This window comes from Heterocephalus glaber, unplaced genomic scaffold (genome assembly GCF_053883595.1).
Source record: "Heterocephalus glaber isolate CG9 unplaced genomic scaffold, H.glaber_assembly_v1.0 deba00001550, whole genome shotgun sequence".
In the NCBI taxonomy this organism is placed as follows: domain Eukaryota; kingdom Metazoa; phylum Chordata; class Mammalia; order Rodentia; family Bathyergidae; genus Heterocephalus; species Heterocephalus glaber.
In genome coordinates, this window is record NW_028258343.1 from 2,557,707 (window position 1) to 2,580,804 (window position 23,098).

Genomic DNA, 23,098 nt, shown 5'->3' on the forward strand with positions numbered 1-23,098 from the left:
AATCCAGGAGCGTTCAGGATGGAGCCTTGGTTTGGACAGCTCCTTTCCCTCTGTAAGCGGGGCTAGAAGCCAACAGGAATTAGCTCAGCTGTGAGAAACAGGTTTTGTAGCATGAGTGAAGCACAGATGGATTTGGATGTGTGCCAATCCTAGACGCGAGATCTGTGGAACGTGGACCTTTTCCAGGTAATTCAGAGGTTAAGGAGAGAATACTGCCATCCACAATGTGCAGGAAGCACACAAGTTACCATAGTGACGGTGACACCTTTTGGCGAGAATATCATTTTCATCTCTATATACTTCTAGTTTTTAAACTATGCTACATTTCCATTCAGTTCCTTCCTGTTAGAACATGAGCAACATGTTATTTTTCCATCAAAAAGTGGACTTTTAAGGTTTTTGGCTTTGTATTTCCCTTATCTAAAACATTATTTTAATAGAGAACTAGGTGTGGTGGCACAAGACTATAGTCCCAGCTACTAAGGAGGCTAAGGCAGGAGGATCACTGTGTCTAAGCAACACAGTGAGAGCCTCATAGATAGACAGATGGACAGACAGACAGACAGATTTTGAGGGTTGGAGGAGAGGGAGAGAAATGGTACATACTAGTACTCCAACCCTTCCATTGGCAGCAGCAGCATAGGGGTAGTGCTGTGGGACTTGCTTCTTGCACTAAGAGATTTCAAGGACTGTGAATTGAGGTTTTTTGTTGCTGTTGTCATTTTGTTTTTGCTCAGTGGTAGGGCAAGTACCCAGTATGCACAAGGCCCTGGACTCAGTCTCTGCTATTTTGGGGGCAGGGAGGAAATACTGATTGAAATTTTAAATAAACCTATTCTATATGCCAACTCAACAGGGAGCCAGAAAAATGTCATCGAGGTTAAATCAAGGACAATTTGAGAACTAAAGAATCAACCACGGGGCTGGGGGTATTGCTCAACAATACCCTACAGCACATTTTTGAGGTCCTGGGTTTGATCCCCAGAACCACACCCAGACACACACACACAGACCCCCACACCCACACTCCACAAACAAGCAAACACACAGACAAACAAGAAAGGCCAACTTGAGTTGTTAAGATAAGAAAATTCTAAAAGTAAAACTATGGCAAATATTTTATTTGGTGTTTCATGCTAGATCGATTTAAACAAATAAAACAGCTTTGTTGAACAGAATTTTTTAATACAATGACTGTGGGTACACAGACAACTGAGAATAAGGGAAAAAATCCAGATTAATGTTTTGACAAATTAAAATTGTTGCTAAAAATCATATGCTTAGATTTAAAAGAAACAGTCCAATAAGATGAATCGTGTCTCATTCAATCTAGTAGCTTAACCAATTCCTCTTTTAACAAAACCAACACATTATACTGGTATAAATTTATCTTTTTTAAACATTCCACATAAAAACAGGTATTCCTCCTTCAGTGTTCAGTGTTCCCTCTCTTTCTACATTTAGTCATGAGTGGTCTCTTACATGGGAAAATAAAATTGAATTTATATTAGCAAACAAAAGTGCAAGTTTGTACAGCTAGGGTCAGCAGCAAAAGTGAAGAATAATGATGAAAAGTGAAAGCTGCCAGCTGCCAGGCGGCGCGAGGATGCCCGTGGGTGGAGGCCCTCGTCCCACTGTCACCCAGTCCACATCCCATCATATCTTCATTGCTCTGAAACGAGCAAAACCAAATTCTTTTTTTATCTAAAGAAACATGAATCCTCCGTCCCCATAATTTGAGATCAGGTAAGGCATAGATAAGTCCCCGCCATCACTGGGGACAGCAGCAACATGCAAATGTCAGAAGTAGCCCTGAATCACCAGTAACAATTCTCTCACAGTAACGTCAGAAGGAATGCATCTCATAAAGCAAATCTGCAGCGTTGTCACATTGTTCTAATTTATTTGATTTGTTTGGAAAAACTTTACAAATACATTATTTAAGAGGAGAGTAAATTATGTTTTTGCTTTGAAAAAATAATTTTTTTTCACATTTAAAAACTTGTTAGCTTTTGTAAAAGGAGCTGCAAGAAGAATATGACAGCTGGGTTCGCAGAACGTCCATGTACAAGTTGCATTTAAAAGAACCTGGTAGGCTGCCTTTAATTTGCCTCTACAAATAGAGCTTTTTGCAACAATATTTAAACAAACAGGTTTAATTTAAACACCTCCTCTATTCACTCTATTTGTAGAGAAAAGAGGTACTTATTTTTCAAGTATTACATTGTAAAAGGTAATTTTTTTGGCCAATTTTATATGTTAAGCTTCTAAGAACAAAATATCTCTGTGAAAATCATGCTTAGTCAGCCCATTTCTTTTAGAGTCAAATGTTCTTGTCTTTTAAAGAATGCAGAAAAATATCAATTTGCTAAGAAGAAACACACTGGAAAAAGCCATTTTAAAGTACTGAAGAATAAGAAGCATTTATTTCTTTCTGTTGGCGAAATTATTAGAAAAGCTATCCAGTCTGTTATCATTAGCTGGTTTTAATAAAGTCTTTTCAAAATGATGGTCAAGCAATCTTTAGAAAACTGGAGGAGGGAATGCTCCTTTGTGGCATGAAAGGAATTCTATCAATCATAGAAACTCTTACTCAATATCTGCTTTGGTGCATCAGAAGAAATGCTCATATAACTTCTACGAGGAGACAGAAAAAGGAACAGATTAATATGACACTTACTTAAAATCTTATGAAAGAAAATTATAGTGATATTTTACATTTCCAAAATATTACCATGTTGTTATATACATTGTCTTATATAAGAATAGACAGTTGTCAGGATTCACAGGCTTATATTTAAGTGAATTCTACTACTTATAGGAAAACACATGGCCTTTCCTTTACTCCAGCCTAGGTCATATCATTTACTTTTTTACCCTGCACATATCAACTATAGGTTTCTCGGACGTTAGGGATTTAAACATTCATTTGTTGATATCCTTATTACCCAATACTTAGGGCTCTAGGGAAGGAAAAGGAATGTAAGAACAGTGGGAATGGATCCACAGATAACTGAAAAGGTGATTTAATAAGATCTGCCAGGAGGGCTGGGGATTTAGCTTAATGGCACTGCACCTGCTGTGCAAGTACAAGGTCCTGAGTTTGACTCCCAGTACCAGAAAAAAAAATCTGTCAGGAGAAGCAGAAAACCACATGGACTTCCTCCCGCCACGAACCCATGACATGAGAAAGGAGGAAACCGCACTGGCATCTGTTCACCAATATGACATTAATTAGACTGTTCCTGAAGGCTTAAGAGTCAGGAAATCAGACCAGGGAGGGACTTTGCGACCTCCTTTTGCAGGTAGAGTTTGCCAAAGTGAAATTCCACTCCCAGGGTCAGTACGTTAGAGGAAAAAAAGAACATAGGCTTGTGAGTGGTTCAACATTGACCTTTTCACCCCTTGCTACGAGTTCGGAGATGGACTCTAAAAGGCAAAACAATTTGGCCACAAATAATTCTATACTGACTCCATTTAAATATCCTGAATTTTTGAGTCAGTTGTGTAACAGTATAAACAAATGCAGATCAGCATAAGAAAGTGATCTGCTAGGAAGAGAAGTCAACAAAATTCAAACAGGTTGAAAAAAGAGGGAGCTGGGATTATCTACTTCACTTACTTCTGAAGTGATGGGATTGTGCTGCTGAGAAGCAATGACTACCAAGTTAGTAATGTTTGACGTTATTATTCTTGATCTTTTTGGGTCCTGTAGCTACTGTTCATTTTGTACAGATTTCAGGTCAAATATGAATCTCAGAGACAGTGCAGAAGGGAATCTCAGTTTCAACAGCAACTATAGCAGTGATGGTGAACCTTTTAGAGACAAGTGTCCAAACTGCAACCTAAAACCCACTTACTTATTGCAAAGTGCCAAAGCTGCAATTAAACTTGAATACTGAGGTTTTAGTTTAGAAAAAACAACTCATACATTAAAAGAAAAATACAATAACAGCTTTCAATGATATAAACAGCCTGCTGCAGCATGCATGCCATAGGTTCACCACCACTGATATAGTCACTCACGAGAGACCTTTGGGCTCCATATGATCCTAGCTTGGAGAACTGTTCTTATTACCTAAATTATATCTAACTTTAAAAAGACAATAACATTTGACCCAGGTTGCCAAGCCCAAAGCAGGGAAAAATGGCAAGAGAACATAGAGAAGTCTTCAAGAATCTGAAGACTTGAGAAAAATGAAAAAAACCTCAACTCCTTCTCAGGTGGGCAGAACTAGGCCAGATGGCCTATCTGTTATGGGGAGGGGCCTTGTCTGACATGAAGCACCTCCTGACAGTGAATGATGTTGACCCTAAGCACTGCTCCGGCAGCAGAGGCTGATGGCCATTTGCTAGGTGTGTGGTCTGAGTGGGAAGACAAGAGAGGACCTAGACAAAGTTCAGCTTCTATGATCACAGTTACAGTGGAGAATTCGAATGTTCATCCCCTCTTGGGTATCACATATTTCTGATGACCACAGAAGGGAGTATGAGGCAAGCTTACCTGCGGTCTGTTGTGTTTTAACACCATCTACCTGAGGTAGAGGCCCATGCATCCCTTCTTCATCGAAGGCCAAAATTGGAGTCAAAGGAATTTCTGGGCTGTCACTGTTGATGACATCTAATCTTGATGGCTTAGATCCAATGGGTAAGGTTATACTTTCTTCAAAAGTTTCATTCTCCACAGATACTCCATTTTCATTTGGTTGTTTTTCTAAATTAGGAGCACTAGGGAAACTGAAAAATCAAAATAGAAATGAGTTAGCATTAACATTTTTAGAACAACCAAAAATTATTTTAGAATAGATTTATTACTTTATACTAAAAAAGTCAGACTGAACACAACATTACTAACAAAAATGGTGAATTATGATGTATTTGTATTTTCAGCAATTTTTAAAATATCTGGCCTTGCTATAAAACCTAAAAAATGGACAATTTACTACTTCAAACAGATCGCCATCAATAGAGTGGCTTTTAAGAGGGAGCTTCCTTCTAGATGAGAGGGTTCTAACTTCCACTGAAGGAATAAATTATCACAGTATGTGACTGTGGTGGCACAGAGAATGAAAAGATTACTCAGAGATGAGACTTGATCTGAACACCAAGAGGCCCAGAGAGGCTATCTCAACTGAGAGCACCCAGTATTAGGGAGACTCCCAGGAGGAGCACCAAAGCTGAGAACTTTTTGGCTTTTATTTAGAATATCAGTGTAAGAGGAACAAAAGAAGAAAAGCAGTTTGGGCAAGGAACTGTCTCAAGGCTAGGCAGTTTTTTGGGAAAGGGGGAAGGACAACAGCCAGATATAACATGTTATCACTAATCTAAACTTATTTAACCATTCACTCTTCACAGAGCCTGAGTGCTTTTGCCCTACAGTTTAAACATTCACTCCTTGGCCAAGTCCCCCACAGTAAATGATATGCACATAGTCACAAAGCTGCTGAGACAGTCAAGGCTAGACACATAATTGCTCTTTTTGCTCTTTCTTGGGCGGGGGGAGGCGGGCAAGGTCTCATTAAGTTGCTCAAGCTGGTCTCAAACTCACGATCCTCCTGCCTCAGTCTCCAAGTGCTGGGATTACAGTTGTAGGCCACAATATCAAGCTTTTATTTGGGGGAAGGGTTTTTGCTATGTTGTCCTGGCTAGTCTCAAACTCCTGTGCTCAAGTGGTCTTCCTGCCTCAACCTCCTAAGTAGCTAGGACTATAGGCACATGGCATTGTGCCTGGCTCTAAACACATGATTTCTTGCTCTCTGGTCCTGTGTTGTTCTCAATAAATAATTTTGTGAATTCCTTGGCTGTTCAAATTCTGGCCCTCTTTTAATATCCCTAGCTTTCTAAAATGCTTGTATAATTTCATGTATGTAAATTGTTCAAGATCAAACTTTTTTTTGTTGTTTTTTTTGAGACAGTGTCTCACTATGCAGTCCAGGTTGGCCTTGAACTCAGTATGTAGCGCAGCCTGGCCTTGAACTCACAATCCTACTACCTCAGGGTCCCAACTTCTGGGACTTGCAGGCATGTATATGCTTAGCAAGACCAAACTTTTATCTTTGCTCCTTAAATCTGCCTCTATCCCCATGTTGATCCTCACTGATTAAATCATACAAAGTATCTTTGACCTATTTTGGGAGTGCATTGAACAAGCTATCAAATCTTTAATTATCTATAGTTTCTCTTAATACTGTTATTCTCTCCAGCCATATATTGTCAGTACTATATGTTATATTCTTATTCTAATTTTTAAAAAATAGGGGTCTGGCTATGTTGCCCAGGCTGGTCTACAACTCCTAGGCTCAAGTGATCCTCCTGTTTCAATATCCCAAGTAGCCGGGATTGCATGTCCAGCTATTATGTTCTATGTTGCAACAAAACAATGCCTATTCATCAAACAAGGGCTAGAGTAATGCAACTATTCATCTTACTTGAATGTAGCAGTATGTGTGTACAATATTCACACTTTGTTCAATGCTCAATAAATTAACTGCAGTCTCAGTAATGCCAACTGTTTGAATTTAAGTCCCTTTTCTCACTGCCTTCCCCAATGGTAAAATAAACCTAATATAAATCCAACTTTTCCATTGAAAAAAATTTTTAAGACAGCCTGTATTTTTTGTCTGAATGAAGTTTACTTTCCTTACTTGAAGAGAAATGATGCGCAATACATTCTAAAGCATTTCTGACTTGAACATCTTAGTACTTTTTTGTTAATTATTAAACTTAAAATTTTTTTAAGGAAAAAAAGACACTTGTTCTAAATGTTTCACAAGGTACTGCAAGGTCTGAAAATATTTTTTTTTGTGAAAGAATATAAAAATGTTAGAGTGTGATGCTGCTTTTCTGCTAATTCACTGAAGAGGGGAGAGGAAGCTTGGTATTGTATGTGTGACTGCACGTGTGCACACACATCCACACACTCAAGTGCACACATGTGCCTAATACCTGTTGTTCTCTGTCTGGGTTTTCACATTTGTCCTGTCCTCCTGTTCTTTCCCAATACCCATGGGTTTTCTGCAGCCAGGGAAGTAGTTCTGGTTCTCTAGCCAAAGAGAATTTAAGGAGAAGTTCTGGCAAAAGGTAAAGAGCAGGGCTGTATTTCCAAAGCCCTTCTCCCTTGGCAGTCTTAACCCCTGTTATCTTGCAGGCCTGCACGTGTTCAGCCATAACAGCAGCGGCCAAACTCAGACATGAGTCACCCACTGACTTATGGCTCCACTTCACGCCCGCCTGTTCTTTCCTGTTAGCAGTCAGGGGACTAATTGTGCCATGTACTTGGATGACCAGTCATTTAATGTTCAGGGAATATGGAGACCAGCAGAAATGATGAAAAACACTGGAGCCACTGGGGTCAGGGATTATAGATCAGTGTGACTTCTTGTATAGGAGCGACAGCTTTTGAATTCCCATTCAGAAGTCAAAGGCTGGATATAAGATTCTTGTATATTTCACGCAAATTCTGTTCAGAGAAGGGACAGGGCTACAATCTGACATTTTATATGGCTTATCCGAGCCAGGCTCCTATTTCTTGACACTTATTAATTATGTTATAAGAAGTAACTTATATTAAAAGTGATACATGTTACTAAGTTGTCCAGGCTTAAATTTGTGTTTCTCCTGCCTCAGCCTCCCAGAGTGCTGGGATCAGAGGTGTGTGCTACCACATCTGGAAGGCCAATGGATTTCTCAGGTTACTCCCATATTTTTTTTTTTTTGGTACCGGGGATCGAACTCGGGACCTTGCACTTTCGAGGCTGGTGCCGGAACCACTGAGCTAAATCCCCGGCCATGGTTACTCCTATATTTTGATGTTTATATCTGATACTAATCTAGACCTGCCTATATTGTTAGGTGAAAGGGAAAGTAATTCTATGCTCATCTTTCTCCCAGTGGTTTGATAAGGATCATCTTACACGTAAGACAAAGGATAGCTTATCCTTTGGGTAAAGATGGATGACAATAGCAGTGCATTTTGGTTTAACTACAAACTGTTGATGTTTTTCCATGTAGAGAAGGCTTAAAAAATCAGGTTTATTACCTATATCATCTTACATAATAAAATTATGTTTTAGAATCTTATATAATGATTAATTACTTGGTGATTTTGCTACTGACGAGAGTCGGCTAATGTAATTTCTTTTTCTCTTCTCCTTTTTTTTTTTTTGGCAGGACTGGGGATTGAACCCAGGGGTGCTGTACATACTCAGCCCTTTTTATTTTTCATTCTGAGATAGGGTCTTGCCAATTTGCCCACTCTGGCCTCAAACTTGTATCCTCCTGCCTCAGACTCCCAAGTAGCTAGGGTAACAGGTGTGCACCCCCCCTAGCTGCATAAACTTATTTTATTGATTAGACAGAATTATCAGTAGCTTACTAAGCTGTAGAATGTACTGCCTGTTCTGAATCGAAATAGAATTCTCTCCACGGTTTTTTTCTTTTTTTTCACTTTTCTTTTTTGCTACCGGGAATTGAACCCAGGGCCTCACTGAACCCACGGCCTGCTTGCCGGGCAGGCACTGTGCCGCTGAGCTGCATCCCTGGCCCACTCCACGGTGTTTTTCATGCCTTCCTAAAAATCTCTCAAGTCACTGAATTGAACATCAAAAATTATAGCAAGTGGGAACAGATGTTTTTTGAAAATCTAACTAAAACTTAAGAAAAATATACCATTTAATATATATGTTAGGTAATTATAACATTAACTTATTTAACATAATTGAGAGCTTATTAAGATATCTCAGGAAATTATTCTCTTTGATATTGTGGTATGCCATAGAAAGCTCTACTGTCCCAGGAAGACATGACGGCAGGATGAAAGCACCTAACGAAGAAGACAGCAGAAAGCTGATCCGATCAGGTGGGCACCAAACCTCTCCACTGAGGGATTCAGAGCAGATCACCATGCAATACCAGAAATGGTAAAGAATATTTTCCTTATCTTTTAACTGGTGCCAATTAGTTATAAAATTGTGTACTGTATGTTTTTATATTAAGAAAACAATTTGAGGGCTTTCAATTTTCTATTGGTAGTAAACACCCTTGCACTAGAGATTGAAAATTTCATAAAATAATTTAAGTAGAGTCCAAAATTTTTTTTTTTTGGTAGCGGGGATCGAACTCAGGACCTTGCGCTTGCGAGGCAGGCGCTGGAACCACTGAGGTAAATCCCTGGCCCTCCAAAATTTTTAAAGTCATGGCCAAAATTTTTGAGATAGTCTTTTTTTCTTTCTCTCTCTCTCTCTCTTTTTTGGTACCGGGGATTGAACCCAGGACCTTGTGCTTGTGAGGCAGGAGCAGCACCACTGAGCTAAATCCCCAGCCCCATAGCTAAAATTTTTAAACACTAAAAATATTTTCACAAGTTCTCTATGACTAGATTTTTAGGCACAGGCTAAACTTTTAATTTTTTTATTGTAAAAAATGCTCTTATGAGGCTGAGGAAGGGGATCGCAGTGAGTTCGAGGCCAGCTTGGGCTACATAGTGAGTTCAAGGCAAGCCTGAACTTCATAGCAAGATCCTGTATCAAAAAAGAAGAATATAACAGCAACAACAACAAACCCTCTTGTGACACTGTTGATATAAATACAAGGGAAGAGAAAAGTAATTTTTTGCTCAGCAGTGGTGGGGATTGAACTCTGGAGCTCTGCACTAAGGTATACTCTCTGCCTTTTCCCAAGTTTTTGTTTTGAGACAGGAGCTTGCTAGTCACTAAGTTGACCACGCTATTTGAGATCATCCTGCCTCAGTCTCCCAGAGGGCTGGGATAACAGGCATATGCCATCAAGCCTGGTCCAGCTCTTCTTTTAATTATTGTTAGGAATTATTTGACTATCCATTAAGAAGCTTGGCTACCATACAAATACTGATCTAAATTACTTTTATTATGGAATAAACTTGAGACTCAGTATCATATATGTCTAAAATATAATTGTCTTATGCTATTAAAGGATCAGTATATCCAGATCAGGTTAAATACATACAAAGAAAATGAACAAATTACCTCCTATAATTTTAATAGTCACTACAACCTCACCATGAAGACATAAGAAAAATGATATTGAACCTTTCTTAGAGTACAGAGTTCTAAGCTCTATCCAAAATTAATGACCCTAGTGGGGCATGATGGTGCACACCTGTAATCCCAGCACTCAAGAGGCTGAGGCAGGAGGATTGCCATGAGTTCAAGGCCAACCTGGGACATATAGTGAATTTAAAGCCTGAACACCATAGCAAGACCTTGTCTCAAAAAAGCTGAAAACAAAACGAAACACCCCCCCCCCCATATTAATGACCCCAATCAAAATCAAAATCAAAATAGATCTTAATGTTAAAACTTTGAAATTCTGCCAGGCCAGGAAATTCTCATGGGGTAAAAACTGCTTTGGTGTAACATGTGCAAAAGGTCCTGGTTGTTTGACTCACCTTTCCATGGTCACTTTGGGTTGGTGTGAAGTGACCACATGTGGGCTAGTGCCTGGATCTCCACTTCCTGGCGAGTCTGTCATACATGGAAGTGCAGCTGCCTCTGTGTGTAACAAAGGAGAGAAGAGAGTTACTGATACTCTATCATCAAACCCAACTCCCCAGGAACCACCATACTTAGATCATGTCCGGACTCTGTGATTCACCAGCTGTGGGACTTTGAGCAAGGTATTTAAATTCTTACCTCATTTTCCTCATGGATATTGGTACCTACCTCATGGGCTGCTGTGAAGATTAAATGTATTAATACACATAGAGAATTTAGAACAGAGCTTATCCCATTGTGAGGAATGAAATAAATGCTACTGTTATTTTTGCCTACAGTAAATTGGCTATAGACAGAAAGTATATACTGAAACCACAGCATCTGATGAAGATAGCAGCGAGCGGACTTGATCAGGTGGATGCCAAACATCTCCATAGAGGCGGTCAGAGCAAATCATCATGGATATCAGAAGTGGGAAAAAAGATTCTTGCAAACTCAACTTAGTTCTAGTCATATTTAGAATGATAGGGATTTTATAAAGGGAAGCCTACTAACTATGCTACTTTGTTATTCCATGCTCAACGCCAGAGTCCAGTTTAAATCAATATTGATGCTTGAGTCTCAAATTGCAGACAGGGTTACTTAAAAGTCTTATACCCTTCAAACAGGTCAGAGTTTCAGTAAAAACTGTGACATTTTATGGTTTCAGCTTGATGTGATAGAATAACTGACATAATTGCAAGACAGTGTTATTTCACAACCAAGCATACATTCAGTAAAACTGCCAGAGGTCCACAGGGTCTGATAACTGAAGCAAAGAAGTAACGATAATTTTAAAACTGCCAATGTTTGGTAAGCTAGGGGCAGCCCACCCAAGGAGAGTTCTGGAGGGGGTGTGAACTTGCCTGCCTGGACGCCTGCCCCCTCTAGAATTCTCGTTATAATACTGGTGACACCACTCACCCCTCAAGCAGATGCCCAATGAGGAGAAAAGGAATACTTAACTTTCAAGCTTCTTTTTTAGCATATTTAACTCAAATCAAATTTATATGAGTGTTGATGAACATGGGTCTATCAAGTGACAAAGTTCACCCCCTTTCTTGCCTTTGTTTAGTCTCAAATTGAGCACAAAGGGTATTGAAAGAACAGATGGGAATAACAGGAAGGGGACAAATGAAAACAAGAACCAGGAGCCTGGCCAGGCAGAGACTACAGCCTCAGCCCTTCAGGTAATCCTGGTGTGGCCCAGCACACAGCCTCACGGGGCTGTTCTGGTGACTTTCTGGTTGCTGCACCTGAGCCCATACCCACCATTAGGACCTTCTTAGAGAAAGCATGCTAAAAATGCAGTGGGGTTAAGAGGCAACCATCTAGATTATTCTCCAAACAAATATAATTATAGCATCTATAAAAGAGAACAAAAATCCCACAATAAAGGAATCATGACATACAGAAACTAGAAGAGCCTCTATTGAAATAAAACCAAATACCAATCATGACTTACACTTGAAAACCCCTGGAACTTACAGGTAATGTTCTTTCATGTAATCATTTGATTTGATCTTCAATCCAGCCCTGTGAGGTACCCTTTGTTTTTAAACAGAAAAAAACCCAAAAGTATGGTGGGTCCTTTCTTTTCAGGTTGATATTGTAAATGAGGAAAGAGGTCCGAATGGTGAGCTATCTACCAATCATCTGTGTGCAGTCATGGCGACCAGGGGTGAGCTGGGCCCCAGCTGCCTGGGAATGAGCGCCCCCTGGAGGGGAGGCCTTGCCCGTCCTGTTCACCCTGAATCCCAGAACCTACAGCAGCGCCTGGCATACAGAAGGGCTGGCTGATTCCAAGAGAAAGCATCCTCTATCTCATAAGACTGCAGTGAAAGTTAAATAAGAAAGTATATGAAAGATAAGCTAGGCATAGTGATGCGTGCTTGTAAACCCCAGCACTCTTGGGACTCTGAGGTGGCAGGGCTGCCAAGTTTGAGCCCAGCCTTGGGCAATTTAGTGACTTAGCAAGATCCTCCCTCAAAAAAACAAGGCTGGAGATGTTGCTCAGTGTGAAAGCCTTGGGTTCAACCCCTGTATCCTCCCTGGCCCCCCAAAAGGTATGTGAAAGGTATACCTGATGCAAAGGGCATTTAATCAAAATTAACTGGATTGGAGTAATACACTAAGATTAATTTCATTTTTAAAAATGATATCTAAAAAAATCAAGAAACCAATAATCTCAAACATTATAACATGAACAACTTCCAAATAAATTTCAATAAATTTTCTATTATATCTGTATTCTTAAATCAGAATTAAAATAACTTTTAAATCGTTTTTCTGAGACTTGCCATAAATACAAATAGTCAAAATGTGTAAATTTAAAGGCCCTCGGAGGAAATGCCAAAGGCAATTTCACCTAAGCTTGAGCCTAGGAGCATCTGTCCCCACCCTTACCATGGACCTTTGAATATCTTGAGCTCCACAGTGAATTCAAGAATTTTCCATGTCAACTGACTACAGAAATACCTGTTGCTCCAGCGAGAGCTCCCTTGGCTATGTCACCATTTCTCTGATCCACGGTTTTCTACCAAAAAGAAAACAAAAAGGCTTTGAAAAATTTAAAAGTGAAAGTAAAGAGGGTTGAGAATGCTTGCCTAGCATGCCCGAGGGCCTGGGTTCAATGGTGGGGGGACGGGGACGAAAGGAAGTGAAAAAAATAAGTAAATAAATAAGAGCCACCCAGGGTAGTTAGAAAGCAGCTATCTCAATACCTTCTCTGCAGCTTCTGTCCTCCTGGTTCTCTTCATAATCTCCTCAAGCCGCTGCAAGAAAGGATGAGTGAATAAGAGGATCGGGTACAGAGAGTAAGTCAGCCCGGAACATTTTAGGGACACAAGAAGTAGCAGGGACAAAACAGCAGCGGCTGTGTTTTGGGGAAAACCGAACCCAGACTGCTTCGTCTTAGGTGGAGTTATTCACAAAGGCCGGGAGCAGGGTGGGCTCTGTGAACTGGAAGCAACTGCTCGGGCAGGGCTGAAACCTTGGGCACGGTTGCTTTGGCGGTAGGAGGGCTCCTTATGCGGAAAGGGCAGAGCCCATCTGTGCCTGCCGGCCACGCTAGTCTCTTGGTATCTCTTGGTCTTTGGGTGGCTTCAAATCTAGAAAGACCCAGAGCCGTTCTCTCCCGGGTTCTGCCTGCGACAGCTACCTTCTTCCTCTCCAGACGCTCCTGCTCTTCTCTCTGGAAGTGTCTCTCTCGTTCCTGCCGGGCCCTCTCTGCTTCCTCACGAACGCGGGCTTCTTCTTCCTTCTGAAAAACAAGAAGCGGTGTCAGCTTGGTACCCACGGGGAACAGGGGCTGTTTCCACCTGCGATCGATCCGTGAGCACCACACTTGCCACTGCCAGGGGCCTGAGGCCGCGCGCACCTGCTTCTGGGCGCGCTCGGTCTCTGCGCGCTCCCGCTCCAAGCGCAGCTGCTTCTCCTTCTCCTGGGCTTGCTCGGCCTCCAGCCTGCGCGCCTCCTCCTCCCGGCGGGCTCGCTCTTCGGCCACCCTTTGAGCCAATTCCTCTTTCTTCTGTCTGGGGAAAGAAAAACAAAGACACGTGAGGGGGATGTCTAGAAGAGAGGCCTAGTCTGTGGGCACTGCAAGGAGAATCTGCTCACAGGTCTGGCAGAAACACCTGCACAGGGTGTGCTCAACGTGGTTAGGGACAAAATGGGAAGCCACCCTTTATTTTTCATCCTCCCTTCCCAGCTTCTGTGCAGCCTGTGGGAAACAGAAGCAAGATGGAACCACTAATATTTTGCAGGAGATCTTGCTTTTTCAAAGGATCTGCAATTTAACCACGTATCTTTAAAGGCTGAGACTTGCTGGGCGCGCTGTGGCATGCCTGCAGTCCCAGCTCTCTGGGAGGTTGGGGCAGGAGGGTCACAAGTTGGAGTCTTGGCAATTTAGTGAGACCCTGTCTCAAAATAAAAAATAAAAACGAGGTGGCGATATAGCTCAGTGCAGGACCCTGGGTTTAATCTCAACTACTTACTGCAAAAAGCAAAGTGTAAGAAATATACTAGGAAATAGGGAGCTAGATCTGTGAGAGGGAAGAGGACCAAGATATTAGGAGGGGAGGGAATGTAAAAACAATTAAGATGTGTTAGGTACATGTACCAGTTCTCCATGAGCAATGTACCAATAAAAATAAAAAAGTAAAACTTAAAACTTCCAAAACTTAAAAAAAAAATCATTTCGGTACCAAAAAAAAAAAAATCAAGCCTGAGACTGTATAATCCAAATTATGTGACGTTTTATTGACAAATTTGAAGCCCTCCACCCCGAAGGGAAATCTTGGTAAGTAAATAAGGTCCTAATGTTTTCTCCAGGAACAGGAGGCAGATGGCCCATACAAGGTCTCTAATGGGACCACACGCAGGGCACACCCAAGGCGGTGGCTCAGCACCAGGGCTCAGGTCCTTCCCAGAGGGGCAGCTCTGTTTGTTTGAAGAACAATTATACTGCCATTAGCCTTATTGGGCCCAGAAAGTGACTAATTAAGCAAACTGTCCCTAGCATACTGTGTGGCAATCACAGAACATTTAAATCTCTCACCCAGCTACTTTGAGAGTTTTACCATACGGCTTTAAAATGGTAATTACAAAGCTAATGAGGAAAACAGAAGATTGGAGATACAGTAAGTGCAGAGACGACAGAACTGCACCTCCCCCTGTACATACGTGTGTACATATGTGCATTTGTGCGCATATCCATAACCTCCTCACATATTTCAGGACTGCTCAGAGCCTGGAAAGGACTAGCTCAAATGTACACAATTACTGAAAACTGTAAGACTATGGATACATTTTTTTTTGAGATGAGGTCTTCCTATGTAGTTCAGGCTGGCCTCAAATTTGCAGTGATCCTCCTGTCTCAGCCTCCCAAGTGCTGGGATTGCAGGTGTGCACCTTATGCCTGGCTACATTTTTTTCTTTAACCTTCCTCCATCAGTGCTGCACTGTCACTAGCAAGAAAATGTAACTGAAAAAAAATTTTGTTGGTCAAAGGAACCCTAGGTAAGCTGATTCTGAAACACTCGCTTTTGTCACATTGCCAGCCCCTCCTTCCTTCAGATGGAAGACTTCACACAAGGTATCACTGACGTCATGTCACTGTCACCCCTTTACCTTTCCAGCTCTTCCTTCTCCCTCCTCTCTCTTTCCTCCTTCTCCCTCTGCTCTCGGGCCAGCTTCCTCTTCTCAGCCAGCAGCCGTGTGGCTTCTTCTGGGTCCGTGGTGCCTGCGGAGACCTTGGAAGCAGCACTGGCAGTCACAGGGGGTGGTGTGGTGGTGACAGAGGCTGGAGGTGCAGCTGGGGCTGGGGCTGGAGCTGGATCCAGAGCCTGCGCTGGAGCAGCTGTACAAATAGGTACAAGAAGAAACCCAACTGGAAACAAAATCCAAAGAACAAAACAAAAACTAGCATTCTTGTCACACATGGCCCTAGAATTAATCATTATCAAAGAAAAGGGAATGTTTATTACTGTGTGTTCTCATGGTTTCACTGTATTCCATCTGTAACCAAGCAACAGATGATAAAAAACTGTGTGTGTGTTAAGTGAGACCTCCGACAAAGCTCACACTGTCACTAAGTCTTATTTTAATAGCGGTCCAGTCAGTTAACGACATCTAGCAAATGTGGACTGAGGAGAGAGCCTCATGTTGGATTCAGCAGCAAAATGAAGATGTGATCTTTCTTTACTTTTTAAGAATCCCTGCTCTTTGGTGACTGTTTGTTATTACGGCACTATAGCCTTTCTCTCTCTGACTGTCCTCAGCACCCATGTCACAGGCTGATTCAGGTGGGGAAGGGGGCACCTACCCAGAGCTGTCTTCAGGTCCGGGACATGGGGAGGCCACGGCCTGTTCAGGGGCATGTGTGTGGCTCACACATCTGGCCTCCACTCAGTCTTGACAACACCCAGCAAGTTCTCTGGCTGCATTCGGATGCAGGGAGACCCGGGTGCCCCACACACTCTTGTGACTGATGCAGCACTCGGGGGCCCTGAGCTCTGGCCCCCGGCCACTCCCAGTGCTTTTCCTCACTAACATCTCTACTGGTGTTCCCGTAGAGTTTTCTTTATCATCATGCCATCCCTGGCCCCTTATTCTATTTTCATGAAAGGCAACACTGGACTCTTCCACTCTCTCAACATTTTCAACTGTCTTGAACCAACTCTTCTTTCTTTGGCCCTATCCTTGACCTTCAGACTACCTTAAATAGAAATATTTTGAATGAAGACAATTTTCAACCAGGAAATATTAAACAGACAGCTCAACTGCAATCTCACAGGAGACCCTGAGCCACAATCACCCAGCCAAGCTGTCCCCAAATTCTTGAGCCAACAATCTGTGTGTGGTAAGAAGTGTTTTGATGTCTGAAAGTGATGAAGATTGGGCTACTTTGTTACAGATAACTTGTATAATAAACGATTTGGATGCAGGCGCTCTGAACACCACATTTTTTGTGAAACGCTGTACTCAGTAAAAGGACTTGGGATCATGTCTGAATTAACAGTGCTGTGGGTCCAACAATGGGCTTCTGGATGTTTGGATTGTAAAGAAAATAACAGTTAAGAAAAAGTCCTAAAATGAGCCTCAGAGTCGTAAGAAAAGAAGAGCTAATAAAGCAGTGCCTGTGAAAAAGAGCAAGGATGGAGAGCCGTGAAGGCCATGTCTCAGCACAAGCTGGGTCACCCCCACCTGTGTCAGCTTCGGGCTCGACAGGCGTCGCCTCTTCGGCTTCGGCTTCTGCTACCTTCACCAACGGTGCTCTGCCCCTCAGTGAGGGCTCGCTGGCAACACTCTGAAGTTCCTTCTCGGGGTCTTTCTTCTCAGGTTCCACTCTGGCTTCTTTCTTGCCAGGGCGGATGTTGCCAGGGGATGGGGGCCAGGCCTGAGCTGGGGCAGCTTTGACCGAGCCAGGAGGTAAGGAAGACGCTGGTCGGGGTGTGCCGGGCAAGTGCGGGAAGGACTTGGACGGGAGCCTGGGTGGCAAAAAAACAATGTGGAGATGGGAACATCAGAGCAGGACACCGATTTCCTCGGGACACCAATTTACTGAAAAGCAATGCAGACAGCTAACTATGTGGATCTGTCTTTTCTGTGGAGTCACTTTAGAGACCCATTCTGACATTCCTCTTTTTCTTTGCTTTAAGGAAGACTGTTGAGTCAGGTACATGCCATTGATACCAGTCACTTGGGAGGCTGAGGCAGAACCATTACAAGTTTGAGCCCAGGCTGGGCCACTTATAAGACCTTGCCTCAAAATATAAATTAAAAAGGGCTCAGTGGCAGAATGCTTGCCTAATATGCATGTGGCCCTGGGTTCAACCCCAGTATTGAAAAAAATAAGACTATTATTCCCTAAGGCAAAGCCAAGCTCGCTGCAAGGCCAGGCGCTACTAATTACCAAGGAGGCCCAAGGAGCCTAGTGTATTTCACTCACCAGAGTCGGGAGGGAGCTGGCGATCTTCCTTTGGGATTAGCTGGAGATAGAGTCCTTCGGACGCCAGATGTGAGGTGGAAAGGTACATTTTCTCTGTCTCTTTTATGGCCCTAAGTTCAGAAAAAATAATTAGATTTTTCCATGAGTGAGCTGATCACATTCACAGTATTTGATAGTGGGGCTATAAACCATTTAATAGGGTTTTACCAATTTTCTAAACTACCTCCACAGAAGGTCCTTATAGGTTTAGAACAGCATAACTGAATTAACACAGGTGGTTGTGAAAGTGTGATTTAGATATTTGTTTTAAAAAATACCCTTGAGACTTTTAGAAAGCACCAATATTTTGTGTCTGAAATTACCTGCAGCAAAATCTCAGTATGGTTTCTTCTCCACAAATGTTAAAATAAAGGTCACTTCTGTTTCTTAAAAACTTTTAATTAAACAGTTCTTTTTCTTTTTTAATTCCATAAGAACTTTTTTTTTCATCTCAGAGCATACCATAGCTTGGTAATTAAAAAAATCTTACATGTCTGCTATTTCTGACATTAATTTATTTTCTCTGTATATGGATGTTATAGAAAAATTCCTTCTCCAGCTAATGTTCTGTAAGGAAAGTCAGGTTCAGGTATTTATACTCTTCTGTATCAGGGAAGCAAACTGAAGTCTGAGGGTAGGCTAAAATACCAGCCCTTCCCTAACTGCCAGCTAGGAATTCAGCCAGGCAGACAGCATCTTTCCTCAGTGGAAATGGGCAGAGAGAAGCCCAGAGAAATGTTCTGAGAGTCTAAAATCAGCCCAGACACCACCACTCAAAGCGGACGGCAAACCAGACCCATTCCAAGTATTGGAGAACCTGAAACTTTCTATCATGTTCTGGGATGGGAATGGACCCTTGCTAGAGGCACATGGTGGACACCTGCCAGGAAAGCAGACTGGAAAGGTACAGGGAAGGGATAAAATACTACCTAGTCACAGGGCAAAACTGCTGGTAGTATATCCCTTTTTCCCTCCTTTTCTACCGATGCTCAAGCATCAGTTCTTCTTTCCCTTCCCTTTTAAGCCCTTGAATGTCCCTTCTAATTGCTTCTCTCCATTTTCCTTAGCAGTACCCTAGCTGACTGCCTGGGCCATAGGTGGGGAAAAACATCTAAGTGCCAGATAATACTGTCTCCCTGGAGTTTCTACACAGCAGGATGCACAGGGCAGGAAGGAGCACCACAAAGTGGGTGCCAGATCTACCCCAACTCTCCAGGTAAATGACCATGCTCTGTCTCTGTCTCTGATGTCAAAAGGCAGGAGGTGTCTGGCAGAGCAGGTGCAGTCTTTGGGTGGCAAAAGCTTCAGCCGTTCTATGGGACTTCAGTCTGGTATGCAAGTTGGCTATTATGCCTCTGGAAGGTTAGTCCCCAGGATGGAAGACCCAGGGCTCCTCCTAAGGGAACTTAGGGTAAAGAACCCGAGTAGTCTCTTTTGTTCTTTCTTTCTCAAAATATTTTGATTTGGCTGAAATAAAATCAAGGATCTAAATGGGAAGGGCAATTGTGACTGCAGAGTTTGGGGATGACTTTCCTCATCTGTGCTTTGATGAGATAGTGTCCGGGGGAGATGGGGATGTAGCTCAGTGTAAACTGGGTAGCATATGTGAGGCCCTGCATTTGATCTCCACTCCCAGAAAAACAAAAGAAAACAGGAGAAAAAACAAGACACATGAATAATGGAATGGCTCTGCATAAAAGAGACAGTCTTTGTTTTATTAAAGTGCCAATTACTTCTTAGTCCCCTAAAAGAAACTGATCTCCTTTAACCACCTAGGGGCTGGCAGAGCAGGAGAGGAATGGTTTGGGAAAACACTCAGCACTTGAGACAACACCACCCAAGCAGGCAGAATTTGTTTTATCTTCTAGGTCCATTCACTGTTCTTAAATCCACTGCTAATTTGGGCATCACACGGGTAAAGGCACTCCTGGTTCTCATCCAGATCTGAGTTAATGCCCTGCCACCTATATAATCCTCTTTCCTTTTAACATTGTCCAAAATGCTGAGGGAAACTTTACAATTTTGAAAAAAAAGAACAAGGCTGGAGGTCTCATACTTCTTAATTTTAAACCATAAAAAAAAAATCTGTATTACTCAAAACACTCAATGAGCAGCATACAGACAAATGGAACAGAATAGAGAGCCCAGAAATAAGTACTTTTGTATTGTAAAATCCTAAGATCAAAGAGAAAAGAATGCTCCCTTCAACAAATGCTGCTGGAAAAATTGGATATCTGCAAGAAAAAGGAATTGGACCTTTTCTTATATAACATACAAACATAAACTCAAAGTGGATTAAAGACCTAATGTATGATTTAAACCCACAAAACTTCGGTAGAAAACAGGTGGTAAACTTCATGTCACTGGATTTAGTGTTGATTTGTTAGAATAACAAAAGCATAGCCAACAATGTGAAAAACAGACAAATGGAACCAACATCAAACCTAAAAATTTCTATGCATCAAAAACCACAATCACTCTTGGAGGCTGAGGCAGGAGGAACATAAGCTCAAGTCTGACCTGGGCAACTCAGTGATTTTGTGAGACTGTCTCAAAAATAAAAAATAAGAAAACTGCTGGAGATACAGCTCAGTGCAAATGCACTAGGTTCAGCTTTCAGGACTGCAAAAAAGCATAACAACAACAACAACAACAAAAAGGACACACTGAAAGACAGCCTGTGAAATAGGAAAAATATTTGCAATCATACTTAGGAGTCTAATATTCAGAAAATGTAAATGACTGCTACAATTCAACAACTAGTAACCTGATTAAAAAAATGGGTGAAAGACTTCAAGAAACAGTTCCTGCATATGATATACAAACTGCCAACATGCTCCTGAGAAGCTTGCACCATCACTGTGCACTAGAGAAATGCAACCTGAAAGTTCTTCATCAGATGAATGCAAAATAAAAATGTGATATGAATGTAAAACCACAGCGAGCCGAGTAACTTTAAAATTATGGTACACAGTGTATTAACTATTGTTATTCTCTAATTATTTCGTTATGAAATTTTGACTTATTTCTTCAAAGAAGAGGACTTATTTATACTTTTTCATTAATATCTACTTGTATTACATTAAAAAAAAACTAAAGTTGCTGAGATGATTCAAGAGGAAGAAGTTTTCTTTTCTAAAATCCACTTGGAAGAATTATGTATCCAAATAAAAAATTTTTTTAACCTTACATTGTGCACAAATTAAATCAAAGTTGATGTACTTGAACACTTGCTAAGTAAAATTATAAAACTTAAAAAAAATAGTTTTAGGCATTATAAATAAAGCTATGTGAAACATTCCCATAAAAAATAAAATTTTATGCTGTGTCTTTAAAAAAACACAGTGAGGTATCATTTCACATGCATTAGGACTGCTATTTTTTAAAAAATCCCAGAAAATAACACATGTTGGTAAAAACATGGAGAAATGAGAACCCCTTGTGCTTTGGTAGGAATGTAAAATGGTGCAGTCACTATGGAAAACAGTATGGTGGTTCTTCAAAAACCTAAAGCATAGTTACCATATGGGTATATATCTGGGAGAACTGAATGTAGTTATCTCCCAGAGATACTTGTATACCAATGTTCATAGCAGCATTATGCATAATAGCCAAAAGGTAGAAACGACCCGAATGTACCTCATCAGATGAATGTAAAACCAAAACGTGAAATATACATACAATGAAATATTATTCAGCCTTAAGAACGAAGGAGATTTGTCAGGCACAGGGGTCCATGCCTGTAATCCTAGCTCTCTGGGAGGCTAAGGCAGGAAGATGTCCAAGTTCTGAGTTTAATCCCCACTGCCAACAACAATAACAACAACAACAACAACAAATAGGCAAGAAATTCTAACATATGCTTCAACAGGGATGAATCTTTACAACCTTATGCTGAGCGAAATAAGCCATTCATGAAAATTTAATTATTTCATGATTCCACTTACATGTAGTATCTAAAGAAGTCATAGTCACAGAAACAGAAAGCAGAATGGTAGTTGCCAGGGGCTGAGGGGAAAGGACAGGGAAATAGGAGGTTGTTTAATGTGCTTAGAGGTTGAGTTGTGCAAGATTTTAAAAGTTCTGAAGATTGATGGTATTACAATGTGAACGTACTTGACACTGAACTAAAAAATGATTGCTTTTTAAAACCACAAACATATTACTGTTGTTATTTGGAGGGAAGGTCTGGCTATGTAGCCCAGCATGGCCCTAAATTCACAGTTGTCCTGCCTCAGCCTTCTGAGTGCTGGGATTACAAGTATGTGACATGATATCTGGCTCAGCACTTTTTTTTTTTTTTTTTTTTTTTTTTGGTACCGGGGATCAAACTCGGGTCCTTGCACTTGCGCAGCAGGTGGCGAAACCGCTGAGCTAAATCCCCAGCCCCTGGCTCAGCATTTTTAAAAATTAAAAATTCAGCATGGCCTAGTGGTCCAGGCCTATAACCCTGGGAGGCTGAGGCAGGAGAAGTCTGGCCTGGACAACTTAGCAAGTCCCTATCTCAAAATAAAAAATAAAAAATGGGCTGAGGATATAGCTCAATGTGAAAACCCTGGGCTCAATCTGCAATATTAAACAAGAAATCAGTGTGTCACTGTCATTTGCCACTTTTCGAGTGCTCAGTGTTGACAGTCACTACTGGATTCCATGTCACAGCTCCAGGTTCCGGCGTTAGGTTTTATCTAAATGTTTGGCTGCAGGAGGAAAAGAGAAGGCTAACTGACTACACAAAGAAAGAGGAAGGCATTAAAGAGAAAACAACACCTACAGCAAAGCCCGGCATGTGGGATGACAGACCCCTCTCCATTTACTGTTAGCCCAGGGTCAGCCTTCGGCTTCTTTTCAAGAAGCATTCAAAGCTGATCCACTTCACTATTGCTTTTTGTGCTGAATGAGAATCTCTGCCAAACCCAGAGGCTAATGAATCCAGTTTTAGCAGAAGCCACAGTGGAGGTGCACACCCGTAATCTTGCAGGCGGAGGCAGGCGGATCCCAAGTTGTTGGCCAGCTTGGGCAACTTAGTGAGGCCTTGTCTCAAAAAATAAAAAGGGTTGGGGATGTGGCTTGGTGGTAAAGATTCACCTAGGTTCAATCCCCA

The 23,098-nt window shown here is 41.6% G+C and overlaps 2 protein-coding genes across 13 annotated transcripts in view; one reads left to right on the top strand and one right to left on the bottom strand.

The window, feature by feature from the left end:
- Positions 1 to 23,098, top strand: part of LOC110347053 (uncharacterized) — a 72,724-nt gene that overhangs the window by 5,194 nt on the left and 44,432 nt on the right. Inside the window, exon 2 of one of the 2 annotated variants that reach the window (XM_087190234.1) lies at positions 8,777 to 8,857. In XM_087190234.1, the coding sequence (XP_087046360.1) occupies positions 8,777 to 8,857 (81 nt within the window). Of the gene's footprint in view, positions 1 to 8,776; positions 8,858 to 19,067; positions 19,214 to 23,098 lie in introns of those variants that run through there. The other variant, XR_002391407.2, reaches the window with a different exon arrangement.
- Map7 (microtubule associated protein 7) overlaps positions 1,101 to 23,098 on the bottom strand; it is a 165,174-nt gene continuing 143,176 nt past the window's right edge. For all 11 annotated transcript variants that reach the window (XM_087190232.1, XM_087190230.1, XM_004871482.3 and 8 more), the window contains 10 exons: positions 17,959 to 18,068; positions 17,214 to 17,497; positions 15,639 to 15,867; positions 13,888 to 14,041; positions 13,669 to 13,770; positions 13,232 to 13,282; positions 12,987 to 13,044; positions 10,424 to 10,526; positions 4,505 to 4,737; positions 1,101 to 2,637 (listed from right to left, as the gene is read on the bottom strand). In XM_087190232.1, coding sequence (XP_087046358.1) covers positions 2,627 to 2,637; positions 4,505 to 4,737; positions 10,424 to 10,526; positions 12,987 to 13,044; positions 13,232 to 13,282; positions 13,669 to 13,770; positions 13,888 to 14,041; positions 15,639 to 15,867; positions 17,214 to 17,497; positions 17,959 to 18,068 — 1,335 coding nt within the window. In that variant the 3' untranslated portion in view covers positions 1,101 to 2,626. The remainder of the gene's footprint in view (positions 2,638 to 4,504; positions 4,738 to 10,423; positions 10,527 to 12,986; positions 13,045 to 13,231; positions 13,283 to 13,668; positions 13,771 to 13,887; positions 14,042 to 15,638; positions 15,868 to 17,213; positions 17,498 to 17,958; positions 18,069 to 23,098) is intronic.